This window comes from Ahaetulla prasina, chromosome 11 (assembly GCF_028640845.1).
Source record: "Ahaetulla prasina isolate Xishuangbanna chromosome 11, ASM2864084v1, whole genome shotgun sequence".
Classification (NCBI taxonomy): Eukaryota; Metazoa; Chordata; class Lepidosauria; order Squamata; family Colubridae; genus Ahaetulla; species Ahaetulla prasina.
Window position 1 is genome coordinate 2,631,804 of NC_080549.1, and position 26,029 is coordinate 2,657,832.

Consider the following 26,029-nt stretch of genomic DNA (forward strand, 5'->3'; position numbering starts at 1 on the left):
CGAGAGGTACCCAGTCATGGGACATTAGCAAAGCGGCAGTGAAGTTGAAGGAAAATGGCCCACCGTGGCTTTGCCTTGGTCCTTGGATTGTTGGGATGCTTTCTTCTCGCCGAGTGTGCAGGTCAGTTTCCTTTTCAGCTAAGTTTCTTTTGGTTGGAGTTGAAAAGCTGTTTTGGTCACCAATTAAGGAATAAACCACGGGAAATAAATTGAACTTAAAGCTCCTAAAGATACCACAGCTATCGGATTAGACCAAATGAATCTCAATCGTTGTAATTGCAACTTTTTTTTAAAAAAATAGTGTTTATTCAACCTTTTTTAATCTTAAAAATACATTTCCATTTTTACAGCTTTCAACTATCGGTAACAATTCAGATTTCATAATTCCGATTTATGGCCTATTATTTTATACATTATGTACACCTTTAATTATATAATATCTTAAATATTCCATTTTTATTCTTCCTTAACATTGATTTATTCTATTGTTCATATGTGTAATATATACACATATATACACTTCATATGTGTAATATATTCTTTTTATCCTTTAACAAGTTATATTTATAAATATATATATATAAATTTCAATTTAACATACTTTCTATATCATCTTTATGCATCAATTTTACATCTTGTTTCGAGCCATCAATACCACATATTCCAACTTTTGTAATACTCTGATCCCTCTCTATCTTTGAGCTCCATGGTTAATTTATCCATTTCATATCATTTGTTGGCATGTTTTCTTGTTTCCAATTTTAATTAATTAATTAAATAATTAATTAATGTAATTGCAACTCTATGGGTAGGTACTTAATAGGACTGGCTCCCCAGTCCCTGTGCATAAATTTGGTTTTGCAACCCTAAACTTTTGCATCTACCCAACCGATAAAATGGAGATCAGGGAAAATAGTTCCAAAAGTGCTTTTTCAAAAGGCAACTAGACTTTGTTTTTTCTTGAGGATAATTAGCTTCTCATCTTGGATATAAATCCTTCCATCCTCCACCATTTGGTCAGAGCTGAAGAAGCTTCTTGGATAAGAAGCAAAACATCTTCAAGGAAAAAGAAAATACAGCTGCCTTTTTGAAAAAAGGCACTCTTGGGACAACCTCTCTAACTGAGAACCTCCACAGACACTTGGGAAATAGTATTTATTTATTTATTTATTTTGTCACACAGTATATATAAGCATAAGCATGAAATAATTATACAATATATAAGCATATATATGAGTACGAGTATGTAATAACTATATTAATTGGATATAACGAAAGGAAACAATAGGACAGGAACAGTAGGCACGTTTGTGCTCTTATGCACACCCCTTATAGACCTCTTAGGAATGGGGTGAGGTCAATAGTAGACAGTATTTAGTTAAATTTGGGGATTTTGAGAAGAGACCACAGAGTCAGGTAGTGTGTTCCAAGCGTTAACAACTCTGTTACAAAAGTCATATTTTCTGCAATCAAGATTGGAGCGGTTAACATTAAGCTTAAATCTATTGTGTGCTCCTGTATTGTTGCAATTGAAGCTGAAGTAGTCTTCGACAGGAAGGACATTGTAATAGATGATTCTATGAGTTAAACTCAGGTCATGTTGAAGGCGGCGGAGTTCTAAGTTTTCTAAACCCAGGATTTCAAGTCTGGTGGCATAAGGTATTTTGTTGTATTCGGAGGAGTGGAGAACTCTTCTTGTAAAATATTTCTGGACACGTTCAATTGTGTTGATGTCAGAAATATGGTATGGGTTCCAAACAGTCAAGCTGGGAAAAGAGATAGATTATTAAACCATGGCTGCTGTACGAACAAAGACCCATTTAAAAAGTTAGAATCCCATTTACAACAACGGAATTAGTAATCCCAAATGTACATTTCAAATGTAACTTGGATTTTACAAACTGAAATGAATCCCCAATGCATTGGTATTCTATTTGCTGAAAATGTAATCCAAAACGGCTAAATTATAGCCTTCATACATTTCTATGGCTTTCTTCAGTTCCTTTTAGGGTATTGTATGTTACTATTGCTGTTTATTAGGATTGCTGAGCCCCTGCGGAAATCTTTTCTATTGATGACTAGCGATAAAAACCACCAGTCCAAATTGGAAGTTTAATTATTACCTTCCTGGGGAAGTATGACAAAAAGATTGCAGAGCTGCCTTTGATTTTAATCAACCATCGTTTAGCCTTTTGATATTGACCAGTGAACTCCACCACAAAATAATGCAGTAATATATTCCTTGTCTCAATAAAGAACGTTAGGCTAAATGAAATAAAAATATTAGCTTAGTACAGAATTCAAAAAAAAGAAAAAGAAAAAAGGAAATACTTCATTGGCAATAAGTAGTCATATTGCCAATTAAGTATTTTCTTTCTTTTTAAAAATATTCTGTTCTAAGCTAGTATAAAAGAGACTGCATTATACTTCTGGATAAAATAACAGACAAAAAGAGGACGAAAGTTATGAAGCAAAACTGGAAAACCCCAAACGTCTTTTGATATTTTTTTTTTCAGTGTTTCCCTAGAAAAATTTGTGTCTATAACCTCTCATTACTTTTTGTGCTGTAGTTTTTATTAATCAGCAAAAGGCAAGTTCTGTCTTGCGCCGGTATAGAAGGTATAACTCTGGATACCTTGAAGAAGTTCGTCAAGGGAATCTTGAACGGGAGTGCATTGAGGAAGTCTGTGATTTTGAAGAAGCCCGAGAAGTTTTTGAAGATGATGCTCAAACGGTGATTATAGGCATCAAAAGAACTTTCTTTCTTTCTTTCTTTCTTTCTTTCTTTCTTTCTTTCTTTCTTTCTTTCTTTCTTTCTTTCTTCCTTCCTTCCTTCCTTCCTTCCTTCCTTCTTTCCTTCTTTCCTTCCTTCCTTCCTTCCCTCCTCCTCCTCCCCTCCTCCTCCTCCTCCTCGTCTTCCTTTTCTTCTTCTTCTTCTTCCTCCTCCTCCTCCTCCTTCCTTCTCTCCCTCAACTAGCAAAATGCCTACTAACCAAACAATTTGGCAATCCCAGATCATGGGCTTCAGGTTGTTACTTAGCCACCATCTTGATCCCTATCCTGATCAGGGCGCCCTAAATAGGTTTTTCCAGAAAATTATTCCTGGGGATGAGGTTTTGATTTGAGTTGGGATAGATAGATGGGTGCCAAATTAGTTCCTTTCTCGTTCAAAGCCGGCCCTGTGAATTGCATTGAGAAATGTATGTAACTGATCAATGCATAGCTTGCAGAATAGATCCAACATGAGATCTTCAAGATCAGGTCCAATGTGGCCTTCTTCAATTTCAGTAGTCATACCTTTATTCTTCCAAATATCTACACGTGGACCAATAAAGTCTAGAAGCTTTATTTAGATTTGAAACCAAAAGAGATATTCTATGATCAGGAGGAACTTCTCAAAAAATGGAGCTTGTAGATGTGTTTATGGACATGGTTAGGGAGAGACAATAAGATCATTACCACAAACAAACTTTGGGTCTGAATTTAGAGTCAAATTAGTTCTATTTGAATGCAATGTTGTAAATTGTTGGTTTTTTTGCAGGTGATATTTTGGAAGACATATATTGGTAAGTGTTCCTTCAAAAGAACCATCAACACACATCTAGCTTCCTAGGACTCCTTTCACAGAGACTCTGTGAACCTCAACTCCCAGAATTCCCCAGCCAGCCAGATCTCCAGCCTTCCATTTTGCAGGTCACGTTTTCATTAGGTAGAAACTACCTTGGTGAAATAGACTCAAACCCAGGTAATCTGATAGGCAACTTCCTTGTCTCCATCTCATCCTGATCAACTTATCCTTATTCCTTCCCTCTCATCATTAAAGATGTTTGCTCAGCGGACAATGGAGATTGCGAGCAGATTTGCAAAAATGAACGAAGAGGAAAGGCAGCTTGTTCCTGTGTTGATGGATACAACCTGTTGGAAGACCAGAAGACCTGTGAACCATCAGGTAAACCTGGAGGGGGGGGTATTTATTTATTCATTCCATTTCTGTAGCTGCTCGTCTCAATCATCTTTGATTTGAAGCTCTCTATTGTCTCTCATGCATCGAGGTTGTGGTTGTATGATAATCTGGCAATGAGATGCATTGCTAAGATGGTTTGACTCACTGAGCTGGAACTTCTGATGGGTCACGATCAGAAATGATCAAGCATCTCCAAGCTTCATTCTTCTTGGCTACCATCTTCTTCTCTCAGAGGAAGGATGCTGTGTAGCACCATTCCCATAAGAATAAGTTAGGTAGCTATCAACCCCCAACTCTGTTCTTAGCATGCAGAAGACTCAGATTGTACTGGGCAATTTGTTTCTCATGGAACAGTGGTTCCATCTTCTTTTTCCAGGACCTTTTTCTTGTGGAACGATTACATTGCCAGAAACTATAACACCCAGACTCTCACCGGACCAGAGCAACATCAACGATACCAAAAGCCACCAAGAGAAGTCAAACATTGCTCAGGTTGTCCTCCCGAGAAGAATACCTACTCAAGACTGGGGTCAGTTTAATAGCAGGAAAGGACAAGTTCCATGGCAGGTAGGCAAATGAAGTTAGGGGTTCCATTCACATGTCTCTGCATTTGTTGAGGTTGCATCAACTCTTCTTGTGAAGAATCCATCCAAACGATCAGTTCCTTGGGTTGAAGTGCCGTCGTTATGTTGGCCAAACTCAGGTCCACCTCTTGTTTTCCTTTAAGAACCTAAAATGGTCATCATTACTCTCCAATGAGGAAGTAAAGTTAGTCCTTGACTTACCACTGGTCAGTTAGTGACCATTTGAAGTCTGATGGATGCTCCTCAAAGGTACCTATGAACAAGTTCTGACATTCTGATGGCCCACCCTCCCCTCACAAAGACTACATGTTGGACACTTGGCAACCCAATTTACAGTTGTTTGCAGCATCTGTGGTCACATGACTGGACCTTATGATGTTTTTGCTGAAAGATGGCATGACTTGCGATTTTCAGTCAAAACAGCCCATAGCAAACAATAGGTTTACTTTGTAACAGTAGTGTTCACTTAATGACCATCCCAAAAAGCTCATAAATTGGGTCCTGCTTTATGACCATGATGACTTGCAATCATAATGGGCAGGTTCTGTTATGGTCATAAGTTGAAAACAACCTGTAGAACAAGGCTTTTCAAACTTGGCAACTTTAAGACAGGAGGGACTTCAACTCCCAGAATTCCCCAGCCAACAGGAGGAAGTCCCCAAAGAACTAGAGAGTGCTTGGAAAGGATAAAGATTAAACAGGTTGAAATTTAAGGGAAAATGCCAGTATTAATGGGTGGGAAATATTTCAGCCTTTGGAAGATCTTTTGCCCTGCCTTTGTATATTTGTCACAATCTGACACAATTTATCTGCTCCCAGGTTTATATGTTCAGCTTCGATAGAAAAGGATTTTGCGAAGGGGTGTTAATTAGCGATAAGTGGGTCCTCACAGCAGCGCATTGCCTGGAGTATAAGCCTCACACAATTGTGGCAGGTAAGGAAGCAATTGTCTAGAACGTGGGTGTCCAAACTTGGCAACCTCAAGATTGGTGGACTTCAACTCCCAGAATTCTCCAGCCAGCCATGCTGGCTGGGTAATTCTGGGAGTTGAAGTCCGCCCAGGTAATTCTACTTTGTTGTAAAGCTACCCAAACAGAATCTTGCACTGTCACCTTTGCAGCCTGATTGCTTAAGAAAGATTCTTCCTGACCTTTTTGCTCTGTCCGTTATGCAGCTATGGGCTGTGCTCCCTCTTATCTAACCGAGGTTGCATCTCTTCCTTCAGTCTCCCAAGGTCATTCTCACAGACTACTACACATTGCGACTCTTCCAGAACCCAATCGAGGATGAGAGAAAGGTTATAGTAGCCAAACTAATTAACAGCAGCCATATTGCATAAGCTTAAAAGAAAAGCTTTTAATGTTAACAGCTTGTGGGTCGCTGCTGACCCAGAGAAGAAGTCCTGGAATAGCTCTGCAACATCTGGGCTGCCTTTAGAATGCCATCTGTCTGTTGGTTTTAACTTTTCACTCTTGAGCCTCCCCACAGCAACAATGGGGAGAGAAATGGGTGTGTGTAGGAGGATGGGAAGCCTTCCCTCCCTCTCCCCTCAGTGATGGATTTGATCTGAAGGTGACTGGGCTTCCATGAATTTTTCCAAACTGGAAGGGAGAGCCTCTTCCTCTCCTTATTGGGGATGGGAAGCAATCAAAGTTGCCCACTTCCCATTGGACCAAGTCATCTTTGATCATGTTCTGCTGGGACACCAGGCTGAACAATTATCCTAGGGCTGAAGCTTATATGGGTCAACCATGTCATCTGTTGTGGCCTGTCCAGCGGCTGAATCAGAGGAGGAGGTGTGGGAGTCAAGGTCAGCATCAGGGCAACCTGGAAGCTCCAAAGGGGAAGAGGGAATGGAGCTGGCCGAGAGAGAGAAAGACCGAGACAGAGCCTGGGCCATCTGTCAGCCCTCAGATGGAGAGTCTACAGCCCCAGGTATGGAGGTGGCTGATGAGGAAGAGAAGAACAGCTGGGCCCAGTGCCTGACGTGCAGATGCACAGAAAAAAAGAGGAGAGGAGAGCAGTGGAAATCTATGGGCTGATCCTGGGGAAGGAAGGCAGCGAGGCACCACTCTAGCTGTGGGGATAAAAGGCAGGGGGTGGAGATGAATAAGTGTGGCAGACAACTATTCATTTATTTATTTTATTTATTTTATTAAATTTTTATACCGCCCTTCTCCCGAAGGACTCAGGGCGGTGTACAGCCAGAAATAAAATACAAGATATGTACAGTTAAAACGAATTAAAATATAGCAATTACTAAATGGCTGATAATTAAAAATGAATTTAAAATTTAAAATATTAATAAAACCCCAATATAAAATCAAACTATTATGCCAGTCCTTTGGGCGGACAGACTTGTTAGCCTACAAGAGAAACCTTTTGCTGCTGGCACTGCTAATAAAAGAATCTTTTGAGTTCACATCAGAGGGTTTGTGTGTTTGGGAAGCTGGGTCAGAAAATCATCTGAACCCTGATCCTGGTGCCTTTTCCTTAAAAGAAAAAGTGTTTTGTTTTTTTTCAATTTATATCCCGCCCTTCTCTGAAGACTCAGGGCGGCTTACACTGTATTAAGCAATAGTCTTCATCCATTTGTATATTATATACAAAGTCAACTTTTATTGCCCCCAACAATCTGGGTCCTCATTTTACCTACCTTATAAAGGATGGAAGGCTGAGTCAACCTTGGACCTGGTGGGACTTGAACTTGCAGTAATTTGCAAGCAGCTGTGTTAATAACAGACAGACTTAGTCTGCTGAGCCACCAGAAGTAGGTTCCTACACTTCAGTTCCCCACTGAGTTGCCGATACCAGCTGCGGGCTACACGAGACGTCTCCTGGACGTGATGCATCTTGGTCAGTCTGAAAACACACCTGATGGGTTTGTTGCTCTTCTCTTGAACCAGGAGAATATGACACCAGCGCCTTCGAGCACTCCGAGCAGCTCCGTCAAATCCTGAGGGTGTTTCAGCATCCTAGCTACAATGAGACTAGGAAGTATGAAAACGACCTCGCTCTTCTGGAGCTCAGCGCACCCTTGGCCCTGAACACATACGTCACCCCCATTTGCATCGGGAACAGGGCGCTCACTGAGTACCTCCTGAAGAACGGAAGAGGCACTCTGAGTGGCTGGTGGAAGATTCACTATTTACAGAAGATCTCAAATACCCTTCAACTGGCCGACATTCATTATGTTGACCAGGCCCAATGTCTGCAGAATAACGACACCCAACCATCTCCCAATACCTTCTGTGCAGGCCACCCCACCTTGGTCAGAAAGGTCTACCATGGCAACAGTGGCGCTCCAGTTGCTACCGAGAGGAACAACACGTGGTTTCTTACAGGCATCGCGACTTGTGGAGCGGAGTGTACTGGGGACGAACCTTACGAGATCTTCACTTCGATTGCAAATCACATCGCGTGGATACGCAGTGTGATAAGCGGGGAGCAGTGAGGAAGAGTTAGAGTTCCTAATTTCTTTGCCCCTTTCATTTAATTACAGTACATAACACTTACGCAAAAATAGATCATGCTTTAGTCTGTGGGTGTTGTTTTCACTGTAATTGGATCCAATTTCCGCAGGAATTAGCAGGGAATATAATACAGGTAGAGGTGGCAGAGCCCAGTGGGTAGAGCCCTTGGTTTGAAGAATTCAAAGGCCCATTTTTAACCCCATCGTTCCAAGTCCAGTCAAACCCCACACCACCATCTGTTTTCTAAGCACCGCCTTCTTACCTGGCTGGAGGGAAGGGAAAACACAGGAGTAGAAAACAGTGGATGGCAAATGAGCCTGAGAAATGCGTGTTGAAATGCGGAAATGTGTATGATTATGAAGTATAACGAAAGCAATAAATAAATAAATGGCAACAATGGAAAAGATCACAGAGGGATGCGTTCTTATCTCTAACTGCTTTTAATAAGGTGAAACGGCAGAGCCCTTGGTGCTGTCTGAGCTTGGGGATTTTTCTCCAGATGTTTCATTACCCAAGTAGGGAACATCAACTAAAGGAAAAGGGAGGAGGAGGAGGAGGAGGAGGAGGAGGAGGAGGAGGAGGAGGAGGAGGAGGAAGGAGGAGGAGAAGAAGAGGAGGAGAAGAAGAAGAGGAGAAGAAGAGAAGGAGGAGAAAAGGAGGAGGAGGAGGAGAATAGGAGGAGGAGGAGAGGAAGAAGAAGAGGATGAGGGGAGGAGGATGAGGAGAAGTCCTTGGTGTCTCTGAGCTTGGTTGTTTTCTTGCAGATATTTCATTCCCCAAACTAAGTAACATTAATAGTGCTAGAAGGGAATTGCGTTTGCAAGGAGGAGGAGGAGGAGGAGGAGGAGGAGGAGGAGGAGGAGCAATATGGTGGAGTTCTTGCTGCTCTTTGAGCTTGGCTGTTTTCTTGGAAATGTTTCATTACCCAACTAGGAACACAATCAGTATTTGTGAAATCATGTTAAACTGTAGACTTAATATATGTTTGCAAGAACATTGGCAGCCGAGATCCTTTGGATTTAGTAATTTATTTAGAAAGATGCAGCTTTGAAGCACGAATGGCCTGGGTTCACTAAAATAATGCCCTGACAGAAAACCTCATCGAGGTGAAAGCTAAGCAGTTTGGTCTAATCTAATGGTTAAGGTCCCAGGTTACAAACCACGAGAGTTCTAGTCCTGCCTCAGGAAGGAAAGGCAGCTGGACCAATCACCAGAAGACGAAGAATTCTAGTCCCACCTTAAGCTGAGTCAACCTTGAATCAGGTCAGAATCGAACTGCCGACAGCCGGCAGTCGGGAGAAGTAGCCTGCCATACTGCATTCTTAACCACTGCGCCACCAGGGCTCGTTATGTGGTTTGTTTTTAAGGGTCAAACATCAAAATGGAAGCCTCTTTTGGCAACTGATCTGAGGAAGGAGGATCTTGGATGGCCGCAACGCCTGGGAATTCTAGTGTGCGTTTTAGCGCAACTGGATGGCTATTCAGCCCAACCCTTCAAAAGAAGGAGGAGCGGTTGGGGGGGAGGATTGCCATTTGAAGACCAGCGGCAGAAGCCCATCCAGAAATCTTCCGCAGAGAGATAAAACCCGCATGAACAAATATTGACTTGCACTTTGGAACTATTATCGATCCTCTGGTTTCGTATCCCTGAACGTCAGGATGGCGTTGGGAAGTCGAGAGAAAATGGCAAACGGCATCTTTATCCCTGCGCTGGGCCTGCTGGGATGTCTCTTCCTTGCTGAGGGTGCAGGTCGGTTTCTTTTTACGTCTATTTAACAAACCTCTGGATTTTGTTTTGGGCTTGGAGGAGGGGAAAGAGAAACATCTGGATTTTGTTTTGGGCTTGAGCAAAGAGAAACACCTTCTGCCTTGGAGAAGGAATCAACAGCTCAAAGCCAGCCGCTTGTGAGCGAGTGGTGGACGAAGCTGACCTTACAGGTAGTCCTCGACTTGCGACCATAAGTGGGGCCTAGAATTTCTGTTGCTAAGCAAGACAATTGTAAGTGAGTCCTGCCAGCTTTTATGTCTGATATATTTTTTTTGCCATGGTTTTTAAATGAATCGCTAAGCTATCTCTATTAACTAATGGTTGCAGGAACTGGGCATGGCTAGTCTAGTGAAGAGAAGGACTAGGGGAGACATGATAGCAGTCTTCCAATATTTGGGGGGCTGCCACAGAGAGGAGGGGGTCAAGCTGTTCTCCAAAGCACCTGAAGGCCAGACAAGGAATAATGGATGGAAACTGATCAAGGAGAGATTCAACCTGGAAATGAGGAGGAATTTTCTGACAGTGAGAACAATCAACCCATGGAACAGAAGTTGCCTTCGGAAGTTGTGGGAGCTTCATCACTGGAGGCTTTCGAGAAGAGACTGGACTTCCATCTGTCAGAAATGGTGTAGGGTTCTCCTGTTGGGTGGAGGGGGTTGGACTAGATGACCTACAAGATCCCTTCCAACTCTGTTAATCTGTAATTTTGCATGTTATCTTCTTCATAGAAACCCGCAAGAGTTATGATCACTAGCTTCTTACTTTTCTATAAAATAGAACTTCTAAAGAAATGTAGGTGTCAGTATGGGACCAATAAGCCAGCTTTCTCATATCGAAAAGTGGTTTATTTTTCCTGAAGCTAGATGTCTCTTCACTCTGTGCTGTAGAAAATTGGTTGAGATTCATTTGTTTTTAAAGCACAGCGCAAAGGAAAAACCACTTGCTCTAAGGACCTCTTTAGAGCTAACAGGGGCCAGTAACAGCGAAAGGCAATAAATATAATTATCTCAGCACTGAAGTACAAACTCCAGTGGCTATTTAACACAGGTTGGGATATTTGCAGGATGATGGCATTGGAAAATGTTTGCTTCTGCATCAATTGACTCTGATTCCTCTCATTGACATTTCACATCTACTCTTTGGATGATACCTGCTTGAATGTTGTTCCGTAGATTTCTGAATGTCCTCTTTTGTTCATTTTGAGATGCTCTCATCTCACGATAACAAAAAGATAACTACGAGCAGGAGCCAATCAAATCTCCCAAAGATGCTCTTTTTTTTTTTTTTCAAGAGGCAACTGGACTTTCTGGTTTTTCTTTGAAGACGTTTTGCTTCTCATCCAAGAAGCTTCTTCAGCTCTTCAGCTTCAAGAGGCAACTGGGCTTTCTGGTTTTTCTTTGAAGACGTTTTGCTTCTCATCCAAGAAGCTTCTTCAGCTCTTCAGCTTCAAGAGGCAACTGGGCTTTCTGGTTTTTCTTTGAAGACGTTTTGCTTCTCATCCAAGAAGCTTCTTCAGCTCTTCAGCTTCAAGAGGCAACTGGGCTTTCTGGTTTTTCTTTGAAGACGTTTTGCTTCTCATCCAAGAAGCTTCTTCAGCTCTTCAGCTTCAAGAGGCAATTGGGCTTTCTGGTTTTTCTTTGAAGTCATTTCACTTCTCATCCAAGAAGCTTCATTGTCCAAGAAGCTTCTTGGATGAGAAACGAAACGTCTTCAAAGAAAAACCAAAAAGTCCAGTTGCCTCTTGAAAAAGCACCTTTGGGACAACCATGACCTGGAAGACTGAGAATCTCCATACCACATATGGTTTGAAGGGACCTCTGTTTTCATTTAGGAAGTTCAGCCTTTGGCTGTTTGGATTGGTCTACTTTATCTTGGAGAAAGAAGTCACAGGTCAACAACTGGAAGCTTAATTATTAACCTTATTGTGGGGAACAAATAATGAGCTTTCGGTCAAGCAGACGGTGGCAGCAGCCGGGTTTCGAACGCGGCCCTGCTGATGGTCACCCGCAGCATCCTGCCCACGTGAGCCACCGCGATCCTGTGGGATGGATATGGTGGTGCCAACGTAAGGGGTGAATCCAGGCAAGTGGCAAGCGGCGTTTTCCCAGGCTGGAGAGACAGTGGCTTGTGATCACTGAACTTGGAAAGATGGGCGAAAACAGCACAGAGTGTAGATGCTGGATCATAAAACGACATTAAATTTTGTTCTGCAATGCAGAGAGTTTACGATTAACGCATCAAAGCCAAAGTTTAATTGAGCTAAGTTGTGTGTGTCTACGGCTTTCTGCCAAAGCAGCCCGTGACTGAATTGCAGATTAATGGTTTGGAAAGTTGAGCTTTAACTGCTCTGGTATCAAACCTGAAGATTCGGATGCTGGATTACAGGTGCTCTTTTTCTCTCTCTGGGCATGTTGAGAATATATCTGCTGAATATAACTCCGCATTGGTGATAGGAAGGGCATCTGGCCAGTAAACACTCAGCTCCATTCAGTTGCCCGGATTCCTTCCCACAAGGGATTATGGCGGTCATTAAAAGTTGTTGGTGATGATTACAGGTCTTCCTTGATTTACAACGGATGGCTTAACAATCATTCAAAGTTATGACAGACGTCTCCAAAGCTATTTATGACCCAGGTGTTTTTTTTTCAAAGTTATGGCAGCTGCACTTTCTGTGGTTGGCTGATCGCATTTTCTTTGCTTGGCAACCCGCTCATCTTGATGGCCATTTGTAGCATCCTGTGGTCACATGACCACAATTTATGATGTTTGGGGCATTTGCTTTCCTGTTTTAGAACATTTCCTAACTGTAAGAACAATTAACCAGTGGAACAGATGTTGCCTTCAGAAGTCTTGGGTGCTCCATCATTGGAGGTTTTTAAGAAGAGACTGGACAGCTACTTGTCTGAGATTGTATAGGTTCTTCTGCTTGAGTAGGGGGCTGGACTAGAAGACCTCCATGGTATTATTCTATTCTATTCTATTCTATTCTACCGAGGGCCGCGGTGTGGCTCAGGCTGTAAGATAGCCTGTTTTTAAAACACAGCTGCCTGCAATTACTGCAGGTTCTAGTCCCACCAGGCCCAAGGTTGACTCAGCCTTCCATCCTTTATAAGGTAGGTAAAATGAGGACCCAGATTGTTGGGGGGGCAATAAGTTGACTTTGTAAATATACAAATAGAATGAAGACTATTGCCTTACACACTGTAAGCCGCCCTGAGTCTTCGGAGAAGGGCGGGATATAAATGTAAATAAATAAAAAATAAAATAAATAAATAGATAAATATTCTATTCTATTCTATTCTATTCTATTCTATTCTATTCTATTCTATTCTATTCTATTCTTTTTTAAAAAAAAAATTTAAATTTGAATTTATATCCCGCCCTTCTCCGAAGACTCAGGGCGCCTTACACTGTGTTAAGCAATAGTCTTCATCCATTTGTATATTATATACAAAGTCAACTTATTGCCCCCAACAATCTGGGTCCTCATTTTACCTACCTTATAAAGGATGGAAGGCTGAGTCAACCTTGGGCCTGGTGGGACTTGAACCTGCAGTAATTGCAGGCAGCTGCTGTTAAGAACAGACAGACTTAGTCTGCTGAGCCACCAGAGGCCCTTCCATTTCCATTTCCATTTCCATATTCTATTCTATTCTATTCTGTTCTGTTCTAATTTTTAGCAAAAAATATCTGTTGGGGAAAATTGATTGGTTGTAAAACTCGCCTAACGACTGGTGCAAAAATGTCAGGTTTGGTCATGTGATGCCTTGACTTACGACCACAACTATATTCCCACATTCAATTCTAGTCATAAATCGAAGACTAAGTATACAGCCTCGTCCCAATCTCAGAACTGCTCGGGGTTGATTGGAACAGCATCTCTCTGACTCCCACTCCCTTCCTTCCTTCCTTCCTTCCTTCCTTCCTTCCTTCCTTCCTTCCTTCCTTTTTCCTTGGCATCCTGAAGTTTTTATAAATCAGGAAGAAGCGAGCACCGTTTTGCACCGATATAGGAGATTCAACACAGGGCGACTTGAGGAAGTGCTCCAAGGAAGCTTGGAACGAGAATGTATGGAAGAAGTATGTAGCTATGAAGAAGCGAGAGAAATTTTCGAAAACGATGAGAAAACGGTGAGTCACTTGGTGGAAAATCTGGAGGGTTTTTTTTTTTATTAAAAAACTTTTACAAAGTTTTTGCAAATTCTCCCTCCCCCCTCCCTCAGCCTCTCCCCTTCCCCTTTCCCCAATCCCCCCAACCCCCGGACTTCCCGGAGCAAAATACAGGGTATAACATTTAACAATCATAAGCTAGACTACACTAACTATCCATAGGCTCCCCTCCCTCCCTTGGAACCTTAACTCCCTTTTTATATATAAAAAAAGAATACAAGTACAATTCTTACATTCTATTCATTCATAAACTATTTGATACTTCTTAGTCTGATATTTATTTTGAATATAATCAATCCATCTTCTCCATTCCAATATGTATCTTTCTTGTGAATAGTCTTTCAAATACGCTGAAATTTTTGCCATCTCTGCTAAGTTTGCTACTTTTAATGTCCATTCATCAATAGTAGGCAATTGTTCCTTCTTCCAATATTGCGCTACCAATAGTCTAACTGCTGATATTAAATTTAAAATCAGTTTACTCTCTATTACCGTATAATCCGTAATTATACCCAGTAAAAACAACTGCGGAGTAAACTTCATCTTCTTTTTCAAGATATTTTGCATAGAAAATCTGGAATTTTGATGGGGGTGGGGGTGGGCTTTCAGGTCAGCTGATTTTTTTTTTTTTTACATTTATATCCCGCCCTTATCCGAAGACTCAGGGCGGCTTACAGTGTATAAGGCAATAGTCTCATTCTATTTGTATATTTACAAAGTCAACTTATTGCCCCCCCAACAATCTGGGTCCTCATTTTACCTACCTTATAAAGGATGGAAGGCTGAGTCGACCTTGGGCCAGGCTTGAACCTGCAGTAATTGCAGGCTGCTGTGTTCTAATAACAGGCTTCTTACAGCCTGAGCTATTCCGGCCCTGATTCCTGGCTTCCGCAGAAATACCCCCTCCCGCTAAATCCGTAGAGGTTTGGTCATATTTATTTATTTATTTAGAAGTTAGAATGTGCTCCAGGCTCAGAGAAATATATTTAAACAGCCAGGAATGGTACTTGTGCAAGAGAAAATGGCCCAGAATTAGCATTGGATTTTGCAGGCTGAGGGCCTTTAAACAAATAGTATTGTCTCAAATAAGACTTTTTTTTTAAAATTGCTCTGTCAACTTTCTAATTTTGGTGGACATGAGAAGTGGCCATTTGCTCTGTTGATGAAATTGTTGACAATCTTTCTCCAGTAGCGTTTGGGATTCTACATTCTATTAGCTCTCAGTTCTTATTTATATTGATTTTATCTTTGCATCAAGACAAAGTTATGTCTTTTTCCCCCTTCCCTTCCCTTCCCTTCCCTTCCTTCCTTCCTTCCGTTCTTTCTTTCTTTCTTTTCTTTCTTCTTTCTTTCTCTCTCTTTCCTTCCTTCCTTCCTTCCTTCCTTCCTTCCTTCCTTCCTTCCTTCCTTCCTTCCTTCCTTCCTTCCTTCCTTCCTTCCTTCCTTCTATCTTTCCCCCCTCTAGTGCATTCCTATCTCTGAGTAAATATGCACCAGACTAGATTGTAACTCCTGTTCTTGGTTTAAAACCCTCTCAATGTCTCTTGAATGAAGTCGTAGATTTCATTGATTTGCAGTCTTTGTAAATCACCCCTATGAAGAGAACAACTCTGGACAAATGCAGCAAGGAAACAATACAAATGACGTACTTGCAAAGAACGTACTTGCTGTTCTGTCCCCTCCCAACCACAACCAAAAAGACACACGAGCAGACCATCTTTGCCAGCAATTTACTCCGACGACAGATAACAGTCCTGGCAACGAACCTGCGATTGCCTGCCAAGTTATCCTCAGACCAGCTTAATTGCAGTTCAGAAATAAACAGAAGCCAAAGTCTTAATCACAAAATATCACAGCCAAAGCTCCCAAAAGTCTGTTTTTGTCCGTCATCGAGCCCAAAGGCAGCTCCACCCACTTTTATACCCTGTGGGGTGTGGCTCCATGACTCAGCACTCCCTGGGCTGGCCCCTTTCTTCCTTTTGCTGTGCATGCTTCATTCGGCGTCGCTGCCTTGCATCTAGCCACAGTTGATTCTCCTCAGCTGGCTCTTGGAGCTCTGCAAGGGAGGAGGAGGAAGGGTCGGGGGAAAGAGGCCGTGTCGGCTCCTCCTCCTCCACCTGGCCTGTCTCTGGGACCTGGAGCAGAGCCAGAGAGGAAGGTCCCACAGAGAGAAGCCCTGTCGGCTCTTTCCCCTCACTCTTTGAGTCACTCTCAACCAGGAGGCCCAGCTCAGGGGCTGCAGCAGACACAACGCTTGCAAAATTGTACAGAAATATATAAAAAAAAATGTGGTCGTCATCATCATCATCATCTATTAAAAATAAACCATATATTTAAAAGCATTTATGTTTGAATTCTACATTTCTGCTTTCTTTGCAGAGGACATTCTGGACAGTCTATCTTGGTAAGTGATTTATTTTTTTCCCCCTTTCTCATTTTAATGGCACAATGAAGCTCCTAGGTCGGGTGTCTGCAACCTGTGGCTCTGGAGGGCTGGTGGTGTGGGAATGGGATCCAGGAGGAGGGGATGATGGAAAGGGAAATGGGCCTGCAGTGCCCAGCTGCAGCTTTAGAATTTGCGCAGGGGACTTTCGCCTCCCAGAGGAGGCTTTTCAATGAAAGCCGTCAGCGGCACTGCTTTGCTGGAGGAGTAAAGAAGCTCAGGGCAACGGGAAAAGGGGACTGGCCCCCACCGAACCTTGCATGCCAGGGGTGGGTTGCTCCTGGTTCTGTCTGGTTCTTACGAACTGGTGGTAAAAACAGCGGGCAGCTCCGCCCACCTGCCCAGACATCATAATGGACGCAAAGTGAACATGCGCGTGCACTCCCATTGCAAACCAGTAGTAAAGGTAAATAGAACCCACCCCTCTCGCATGCCCACCCCAGGGATCAGGCTCAGAGAAAGCCAGAGTGCCCTTGCCAATGAGGGTCACCTGTCAGCTGGTCTCCCCCCCCCAACTCTCTCTCTCTCTCTCTTTTCTTTTCTGTGGGAAATGGGTCCAAATGGCTCTGAGTGTTTAAGGTTGCAGACTGTTCTGTCTCCTTCCCCACTTCAGACTCACGAGCTGGCCTTCAGCCAGTGGATTCATGGCTCTTATCAGTCCTGGCAGAGAAATCGCAGCTGCCTGCCAAAGTTCAAACAAATGACTCACGTAGCAAGACTTTCAGCTAAACTTTTGCTTCCCGTGGAGTGAGAGCAGTCCCAAAGCTCCTTATATATCCTGTGGGGTGGGGCTCCTGCCCCAACCCTTCCTTTTGATGATGCCGCCTCTCTAATATTCTGAAGCGCGGGTCAAGCCAAGCTTGATTATTATTATCAGCTGGGTCTGAAGGCGTAGCCTGGGGAAAGGAGGAATCAGGGGATGACGGCTCATTACGTCCTCCGACTGGTCTGGTTCTGGCTCCTGGAGCCGAGCCAAAGGAATCGATGCTCCTGAGGTAAGCCTTACCGGCCCTTCCCCCTCACTCTCGGAGTCACTTTCAGGCATGGGGCCAGGTTCGGGGACTGGAGTCCTAACACAGACCCTGTCCTAGTTCACACACTCTGGAACGAACTTCCCCCGGGTTTACGCCAAATACCTGACCTTCGGACATTCCGTCGCGAACTGAAGACGCATCTTTTTATTTGCGCGGGGCTGTCTTAAATTTGAATTTTATCAAATTTTAAAATTTTTATTAACTAATTTTAAATGGGGTTTTAGCTCACTGTATATTTTAATTTTCAGGCCAATTTTAAAATAAGTTTTTTAATTGCATTTTAAATTATATATTGTACTGTCTGTTTTATTTTGCCTGTACACCGCCCTGAGTCCTTCGGGAGAAGGGCAGTATAGAAATCAAATAAATAAATAAAATAAAAATACTTCCGTTTCCCGTTGGAAGAGATCAGACGGTCTTATGGATGAATAGACAGGACTCCTGAAAAGCGATGAATAAAATAAGAATGGAGTCAGCTGCCCTGCGTTCACTGTCCGTTCTCTCTTTCCAAAGACGGAGATCAATGCGATCCCAACCCCTGCAAGAATGGAGGCCGTTGCAAAGACGACACAAATGATTATACCTGCTGGTGTCCAGGTGGTTTTGATGGCAAGAGCTGTGAACTTGGTACGTTGAGACATCAATCTTATCCTTTTATTATGGCTCAATGGAGGCTCCCCCCCTTTTTTTTTCCTTTTCAGCCAACGGCAAAACTATTTGGGCAGTGGTGGGATTCAAGTAATTTAACCACCAGTTCTGTGCCCTAATAATTTCTTCCAACAACCAGTTTGCCAAACTGCTCAGAAAGTTAACAACCGGTTCTCCCGAAGTGGTGTGAATTGGCTCAATCCCACCACTGTATTTGGGGCCCTAAAATTAGTACTTAGGTGTCTGTAGAGATTCTCCGTCATCCAGGTCATGGTCATCCCAAAGGTGCTTTTTTCAGGAGGCAACTGGACTTTCTTGGTTTTTCTTTGAAGAAGTTTCGCTTCTCATCCAAGAAGCTTCTTCAGCGCTGACAGGATAGTGGGGAATGGAAGGATTTGTATTCCTTGCAGACAGCTGGTCATTTGCATCCTTTTAGAGCAGGGGTCTCCCACCTTGGTCCCTTTAAGACTTGTGGACTTCAACTCCCAGAGTCCCTCAGCCAGCAAAGCTGGCTGAGGAACTCTGGGAGTTGAAGTCCACAAGTCTTAAAGGGACCAAGGTTGGAGACCCCTGTTTTAGAGGGTCCTTGAAGCACTTGGAGGTTTATCTGTATCCACCTGAGTAATGCTCCTGAGTTGGTGACCCTGGGGACACAGATAAACCTCCAAGATCCCTTCCAAGTCTGTTATTCTGTTATTCTTTTTCAGTGTGTCCATCATCATGGACTTTCAGCTTCTTCTGTCTTCAGATTTTGAGCTTTGATTGACTATGTGCTATCAAGTCATTATTAGTGACTATTGAGATCAATTTTCTCCATGATGACCTGTCCCCAACTTAGTCCTTCAGAGCTTCCAAAAATGCACTCATGACCATTGCAAATGAGTCAACCCTCTTGGCTGCTGGCCATCCTCTTCTTCTTCCCCCCCCCCTCTCCCTCCATTAGAGCCTTCTCTGGCAAGCTGGTTTCTTTGAATCATGTCTCCAAAGCACTTCAGGGGAATATCTGATTTCTTCCCATTCAGATGCTACCTGCAGAACCAAAAACGGAGGCTGCAAACAGTTTTGCAAGGATAACGAAATGGGAAGAGCAGTTTGCTCCTGTGCCATGGGATACAGGCTGAAGGAAGACATGAAAACCTGTGAGCCAACAGGTAGGGCAAATGTCGGAAAGCAGTGCAAAATTTGCAAATAATAATAATAATAAATAAATGCAAAAATTATGCAGAACAGTCTCTTCATGGTGGATCAGTCTAAAGACGTTTTTGATCCAACGTTTAGTTTCTCACCATGGCCAACCAGATATTTCTCGGTGGTCTAATGCAGTGTATATTAACCTCAACACCTTTAAGATGTGTGGACTTCAATTCCCAGAATTCAGCAGCCAGCAGCTCTGGACTTCAACTCCCAGAATTCCCCAGCCAACATTTCTGGACCTCAACTCCCAAAATTCCCCAGCCAGCATCTCTGGACCTCAACTTCCAGAATTCCCCAGCCAGCTTCTTTGGACTTCAACTCCCAGAATTCCCCAGCCAGCATTTCTGGACCTCAACTCCCAGAATTCCCCAGCCAGCATCTCTGGACTTCAACTCCCAGAATTCCCCAGCCAGCATTTCTGGGCCTCAACTCCCAGAATTCCCCAGCCAGCATCTCTGGACTTCAACTCCCAGAATTCCCCAGCCAGCATTTCTGGACCCCAACTCCCAGAATTCCCCAGCCAGCATCTCTGGACTTCAACTCCCAGAATTCCCCAGTCAACATCTTAAAGGTGCTGAGGTTGAGAAACACTAGTCTAATGGAAGTTTCCAATGTCCTTTTGGAACCACCCTTTGGTGGATGGGGGAAATTATTTATTCAATCTGAAACCCAGTATTCTGAGGCACGAATAGGGTTTCCTCTTTAGGATCTGACACAGTGCATGATCATCTGAATCCCAAACAATCAGGGATCCCTGCCTGACACCAATTGCTCTAATACAAGTTGGCCGAGAAACAAAAAAATAGCTAGAAGGCAACCAACTGACCTTCAACCTAATCTTCAGGGGATGAAAGATTAATGATAAGCAACTGTTGAGCATTGAAGTAGCTATTTTCTTGGTTACTTGTGTTCTTGAATTCTTTAAGATTCATAACAGATCTCCTTACCAATCTATGAAAATCCTCTTGGAATGTAATGGATGATCTTGCTCCCTTTTTGGTTCACAAGAGGGTTTTCAGAAGCCCAATTTTTCTCAGGCTCAAGCAACCAATTGTCCATGGATACCTTGAGCCAGCAAGCTTATGGACTTCTACTTGTATTGCAAGAATCCTCCCAGGCTACTTGCCTTCTTTTGGGAATAACCAGATAAGGTTTCATGAGTCTTAGGGAAGGTCAGGCTTACGCTGCTTGTGGCTGCACAAGGATTCCAAGCTAGACCCTCGCTTGACTCCTCCTTCCAGCCTGGCTGGCAATTTCCCAACTGCTTTTCTCCCCTTTGGTGTCTTCTTCAGTGCCCTTTCCCTGTGGAAAGATCCAAGCTCCAGAAGCCCAGAGTAAATTCACTCGCTCCAATCCATCAAACTCATTTGATCACTGGATCTCCCCAAGCAATGCGACGGAGGACTGGGAAGAAGGCTACAACCACACTCAGGTTTCCTATCATCTGTCGACCGGTATACGAGTGGTTGGCGGCATGGAAAGCAAGAAAGGAGAAGTTCCTTGGCAGGTAGGACATTGAGAGTTGTTCCACCATCGCTCCAGAGTTGCTGCTCTCCATCAGGGATATTGCAGAGAAATGATATTAAGGGATAGTTAGTCCTCACTTAGTCCTTTACAGTTTCATTTCATCTTCCTTTCCTGGTTCTTCCTGGGAATTTCCAATTTTCTGCCCCCAAACTAACCAGATTGAACAATTACTTCTATTCATCTACCCTCAAAAACGATGCTATAGGGCTCTGCACACCAGAACAACTAGACACAAGGACAGTTTTTCCCCAAACGCCATCACCGTGCTAAACAACTAATTCCCATAACACTGTCAAATTAACTACCAAGTCTGTTGTTCTTCTCATTCTTACTAGTACCTATCTCTTCCCACTTGTGGCTATATCCATGTTGCTTGTATCTTTACAACTTATATTGTTTTTATTGTTTCCTAGTACGATTTGATTGCTTATTCGTATCCTATGACTATCACTAAGTGTTGTATCTTATGATTCTTGATGAATATATTTTATATTTTCTTTCTGAGAGCATATGCACCAATGACAAATTCCTTGTGTGTCCAATCACACTTGGCCAATAAAAAGAATTCTATTCTATTCTATTCTATTCTATTCTATTCTATTCTATTCTATTCTATTCTATTCTATTCTATTCTATTTTATTCTATTCTATTCTATTCTGTCTTCAGCCACTCAGTGATTTTATTATTTCCTCTGGATGAATGCACCAGCTTAATTAATGCAACCGTGTCCCTTTTTTTCCTCCAATCACTCAATTCAAGGACAAAGCAGGGGAAAAAAATTGCATTAAAAGACACCCTATCTTTATAGTCCCAAAGTCCTATGCAAATGCTACCAGAACCTTGCAGAGAGTTAATGACACAACTTATGTCTTTTGCCCAGTTAATTTCATTTTGGTGCCATCTGGAGGCGACTCTTCTCGTTACTCTTTTAAAGGAAAGGAGACCCGTTTCTAAGAATATTACCCAATGTAATATAATAAAAGCACATTCTGATGGATTGGGAACAGCTTATGTTCTCTTTGTTCTTTCTCCAACACATTCATTCATGGCTTGGGCTGTTTTATAGCATTTTACAAACCTCCTTGGAACAAACAAAAAAAAATGATGCTGTAATAAAATTGCCTTGACTTTCATGCACTGCACAGGCACCCCTTTGGTTAATGGGTTAAGATCAGGGGTGAAATCCAGCAGGTTCTGGAGAACCGGTAGCAGAAATTTTGAGTAGTTCGGAGAACCGGCAAATGCCACCTCTGGCTAGCCCCAGAGTGGGGTGGGAATGGAGATTTTGCAATATCTTTCCCCCAGGAGTGGGAGGGAATGGGGATTTTGCAGTATCCTTCCCCTGCCACGCCCACCAAGCCACACCCACAGAACCAGTAGTAAAAAAAATGTAGATTTCACCACTGGTTAAGATCTGTCCAAAACCTGGGTATTGTTGGCTGATATTTTGTGAACATCCAGAAATAACCTGGGTATTTATCTACAAGGCTTCAAAACAGTTTGGAGGCCCTTATAGAATCCTCCGAAGTCAACATTTACTTGCGGTCGACTTTCACACTCAACTCATTGCAACTCAACTTCAAAGCCAACTCCTGATGACTTCAGGGACACAGCTACATCACGACAAACATACGGAAGTTTTCTTCTGAGATGCTTACATCTCAGTCTACTTACAGCTCCAGAACTTTCTGGTAACCTCGCATCCAAATGCCAGCCAGCCCTGCTAAGCTTCCAAATTTAGACAAGCTTAGTTAGATGCTGTCACCTGCGAAGATATTTCATTTGGGCTGCCCAAAATGCAGATTTCTAAAGGATCAGGCCATCGGCAAGTATAGTTTGGGATCTTGTCTGTCTCCCATCATCTTCCACCAGAAGCTCTCCGGAAGCCCACAGGCCTGAGGTTATCTCAGTTTCATGACCAAGATTTTGGCTTTCTCTTTCAAACATTGAATTGCTCTGTTCTTAACCAACAGTACTTGACTGGATATGTTGGTTTTTTCCCCCCATTCCCAGGTTTATTTGCTCAATTCTGAAGGGAAAGGATTCTGCGGGGGCACCATCATCAACGAAAAATGGATTGTGACAGCAGCTCATTGCCTTGAGTTTCAGCCCAAAAGGATCGTAGCAGGTAATCCACCAACTACCCTCTTTCCTGGCTATATATATATATATATATATATATATATATATATATATATATATATATATATATATATTTAAGTTTCTCCCGTGTAAAATTGGAAGTGTCTTGGTGGCGTTTGACGAAGTCTCATTCGTCATCTTCAGGCTTCAGCTTCATGCTTCTGAAGCTGAAGCCTGAAGATGACGAATGAGAAAAACGTCGCCAAGACACTTCCAATTTTACACGGAGAAAACCCAACAACCAAAGACCTATATATATATATATATATATATATATATATATATATATATATATATATATATATATATATATTCAAGTAAATATATAGGGTTGCAGTGACTTGGTTTATGACAAAATCCAAGAGGCTGCGGTGGAGGAAGAAACAGGCAGAAGTGGAAGGTGTAGTTAAACATCAACAAATGTGAGGGGGGGGAAAAACACCCCTCTATTTCAAGCATTTTGGGGTAACAATACAGAACTCCCCTCAAGTTCCTGATCGGATTATTTAGCTTTTAGTATGTAGCATGTTACAAGATTTGTCTTTCCTGCTTAAATTATATTGTATTTCTCCTCCTCCTCCTCCTCCTCCTTCTCCTTCTTCTCTCCTTCCTTCCTCCCTCCCTCCCTCCCTCCTTCCTCTTCCTCCTCCAGGTGAACACAATATCTATATTGTGGACAACACCGAACAATACCGCAACGTGGTGAGAGCCATCCCTCACCCTACATACAACACCACTAACAAGTACCACAACGACATCGCCCTCCTTGAGTTGGACACGCCTCTGGAGTTCAACCACTACATCATCCCAATTTGCATTGGTGACAAAGAGTTCACCAACACCCTCCTTAAGTTTGGGACAGGCACCGTGAGCGGATGGGGGAAACTGGCTTACCAAGGCCGGGAGGCGAGCATCCTCCAGGTGCTGCAAATCCGGTTCATTGACCGGCCGACCTGTCTGAGGAGCAGCAGTTATCCCATCTTGCCAAATATGTTCTGCGCAGGTTACCCCAACGAAGCCAAGGATACTTGCCAAGGGGACAGCGGTGGGCCCTATACCACGGACATTGAACAAGTATGGTTTCTGACAGGGATCACCAGCTGGGGGGAGCAATGTGCCAAAAAGGATAAATATGGAATCTACACCCGAGTTTCCAGATACGTTAAGTGGATTAGAGAGACCACCAAACCTACATAAATGAATCAATCCAAGATCCTTTAGAGTGCCTCTTCCTTTCTCAAGAAACCATACAATTATGGAGCAGTTCTGTATCCACGCAGAGGGGGGTGCGGTAGCTCAGCAGCTAAGACGCTGAGCTTGTCGATTGAAAAGTCAGCAGTTTGGCAGTTCGAATCCCTAGTGCCGTGTAACGGGGTGAGCTCCTGCGACTTGTCCCAGCTTCCGCCAACCTAGCAGTTCGAAAGCGCGTAAAAAAAAGGCAAGTAGAAAAATAGGGACCACCTTTGGTGGGAAGGTAACAGCGTTCCGTGCGCCTTTGGCGTTGAGTCATGCCGGCCACATGACCACAGAGACGTCTTCGGACAGCGCTGGCTCTTCGGCTTTGAAACAGGGATGAGCACCGCCTCCTAGAGCCGGGAACGACTAGCACATAGTTGTGAGTCCTATTACCTTTACCTTTATCCACACAGAACTGTAACTGCTTCACAGAAATAGATTTAGGGAATTAAAAATCATAGAACAATTGCATAAAAGAATTGGAAAGGATCTCAGAGTCTGGCTCTTTGCTCAGTGTTGGAATCCTGTCTAACACAAAGGGAGAGAAAAAAATTGTAAGGGAAATGCTATTTGTATGAGCAAAGAAAATTCATGGCACAACAGCCCAGTGGGTTAATTTCATTTATCCAGGCCGCCCCACTGTAATGAACATATCCTCGTATTAAAAGTGTAGTGATTTCAATGGTGTTTCACATACAAGAAGAAGGGGCTGAAAATGGCTTGCTTGGGGATTCTTGCAAGGAATTCCAGCAGTAACAGCAGCCTGATCTTCAGCAACTTGGAAAGTGTGTAAAAATGGAAATTAAGAGAAGAAAAGTACAGCAACATTTTCAGAGGCTAAGTACCCAACGGGCACTTAATCTGGATCACTAGGTTTGAAATTCGAGAAGCAAGGCTGGGTGCTTTTTCCTAAATTCCTTACCATTGTTTTTTGTTTTTTTTTAAATGTGTTTCACAAGGTCACTAACAAAGCTAAGTACAGCATTTTAAAACACATGGAAAAATTAACAGGCATATGCATTTACAACGCTAAATTAACTCTCAGCACAAATCCTTTGTGATGGACCACAATAAAACCAGCAATTGTAGAGAAGAGAGTTCAAAGGGACCTTGTAGGTCATCTAGTCCAAACCCCCTGCCCAAGCCATTTCTGACAGATGGCAGTCCAGTCTCTTCTTGAAAGCTTCCAGGGATGAAGCTCCCATTACTTCCAAAGGCAACTTCTGTCCCATGGGTTGATGGTTCTCACTGTCAGAAAATTTCTCCTTATTTCTAGCTTGAATCTCTCCTTGGTCAGTTTCCATCCATTATTCCTTGTCTGGCCTTCAGGTGCTTTGGAAAACAGGTTGATCCCCTCCCTCCTCTCTGTGGCAGTCCTTCAAGTACAGGAAGACTGCTATCATGTCTCCCCTGGTCCTTCTCTTCGCTAGACTAGCCATGTTTTAGCCTCCAGTCCCCTAACCATCTTGGTTGCTCTTCTCTGCACTCTTTTCAAAGCAGGGGTCCTTAAACAATGGCCCGTGGGCCAGATTCGTCCCACCGAAGTCATTGATTTGGCCCATGAGGGACCACAAGGCTGCTCTGCCCAGATTGCCCCACCTACCCATTTTTCTCTCTCACCTGGCTCCAGAGCCTCTCTAGGAGTCGGGGGGGCGTGCAAAAACGGCCTTCCCCACCCATCGGAGGTCCTCCGGAAGCCATTGGCCAACTTCCAGTGGGACCTCCGGGGGTGGGTGGGTGGGTGGGAAAGGCAGTTTTCACCCCCCGCCCAGACTCCTAGTAAGGCTCCTAGAAAGGAGCCAGGTGAGAGAGAAAAATGGGCCTACCCCATCGAGTGCCAGGTGC

General features: G+C 43.2%; 2 protein-coding genes across 2 annotated transcripts; both read left to right on the top strand.

Annotated features, from left to right (window-relative positions):
• On the top strand, positions 1-8,411 carry LOC131205191 (coagulation factor IX-like). The gene is made up of 7 exons (XM_058197190.1): positions 1-121; positions 2,571-2,734; positions 3,542-3,566; positions 3,824-3,949; positions 4,341-4,531; positions 5,368-5,482; positions 7,455-8,411. Exons 1-7 carry the CDS (start codon positions 55-57, stop codon positions 8,000-8,002), a joined length of 1,236 nt encoding a protein of 411 aa, XP_058053173.1. The 5' UTR covers positions 1-54; the 3' UTR covers positions 8,003-8,411.
• Positions 8,412-9,653: 1,242 nt separating this feature from the next.
• LOC131205096 (coagulation factor IX-like) lies at positions 9,654-24,145 on the top strand. The gene is made up of 8 exons (XM_058196994.1): positions 9,654-9,771; positions 13,757-13,920; positions 16,339-16,363; positions 17,950-18,063; positions 19,107-19,235; positions 20,571-20,785; positions 22,820-22,934; positions 23,601-24,145. Exons 1-8 carry the CDS (start codon positions 9,681-9,683, stop codon positions 24,143-24,145), a joined length of 1,398 nt encoding a protein of 465 aa, XP_058052977.1. The 5' UTR covers positions 9,654-9,680.
• Positions 24,146-26,029: the final 1,884 nt, after the last annotated feature.

What these genes read in the sequence shown, in the direction of transcription:
- LOC131205191 (XM_058197190.1), top strand. Translation starts at nt 55, where the DNA reads ATGGCCCACCGTGGCTTTGCCTTGGTCCTTGGATTGTTGGGATGCTTT. An exon ending in TTGAAGATGATGCTCAAACG is followed by an intron (nt 2,735 to 3,541) that starts GTGATTATAGGC and finishes GTTTTTTTGCAG; the next exon opens with GTGATATTTTGGAAGACATA. An exon ending in GCCTCACACAATTGTGGCAG is followed by an intron (nt 5,483 to 7,454) that starts GTAAGGAAGCAA and finishes CTCTTGAACCAG; the next exon opens with GAGAATATGACACCAGCGCC.
- LOC131205096 (XM_058196994.1), top strand. Translation starts at nt 9,681, where the DNA reads ATGGCGTTGGGAAGTCGAGAGAAAATGGCAAACGGCATCTTTATCCCT. An exon ending in TCGAAAACGATGAGAAAACG is followed by an intron (nt 13,921 to 16,338) that starts GTGAGTCACTTG and finishes CTTTCTTTGCAG; the next exon opens with AGGACATTCTGGACAGTCTA. An exon ending in AAGGAGAAGTTCCTTGGCAG is followed by an intron (nt 20,786 to 22,819) that starts GTAGGACATTGA and finishes CCCCATTCCCAG; the next exon opens with GTTTATTTGCTCAATTCTGA.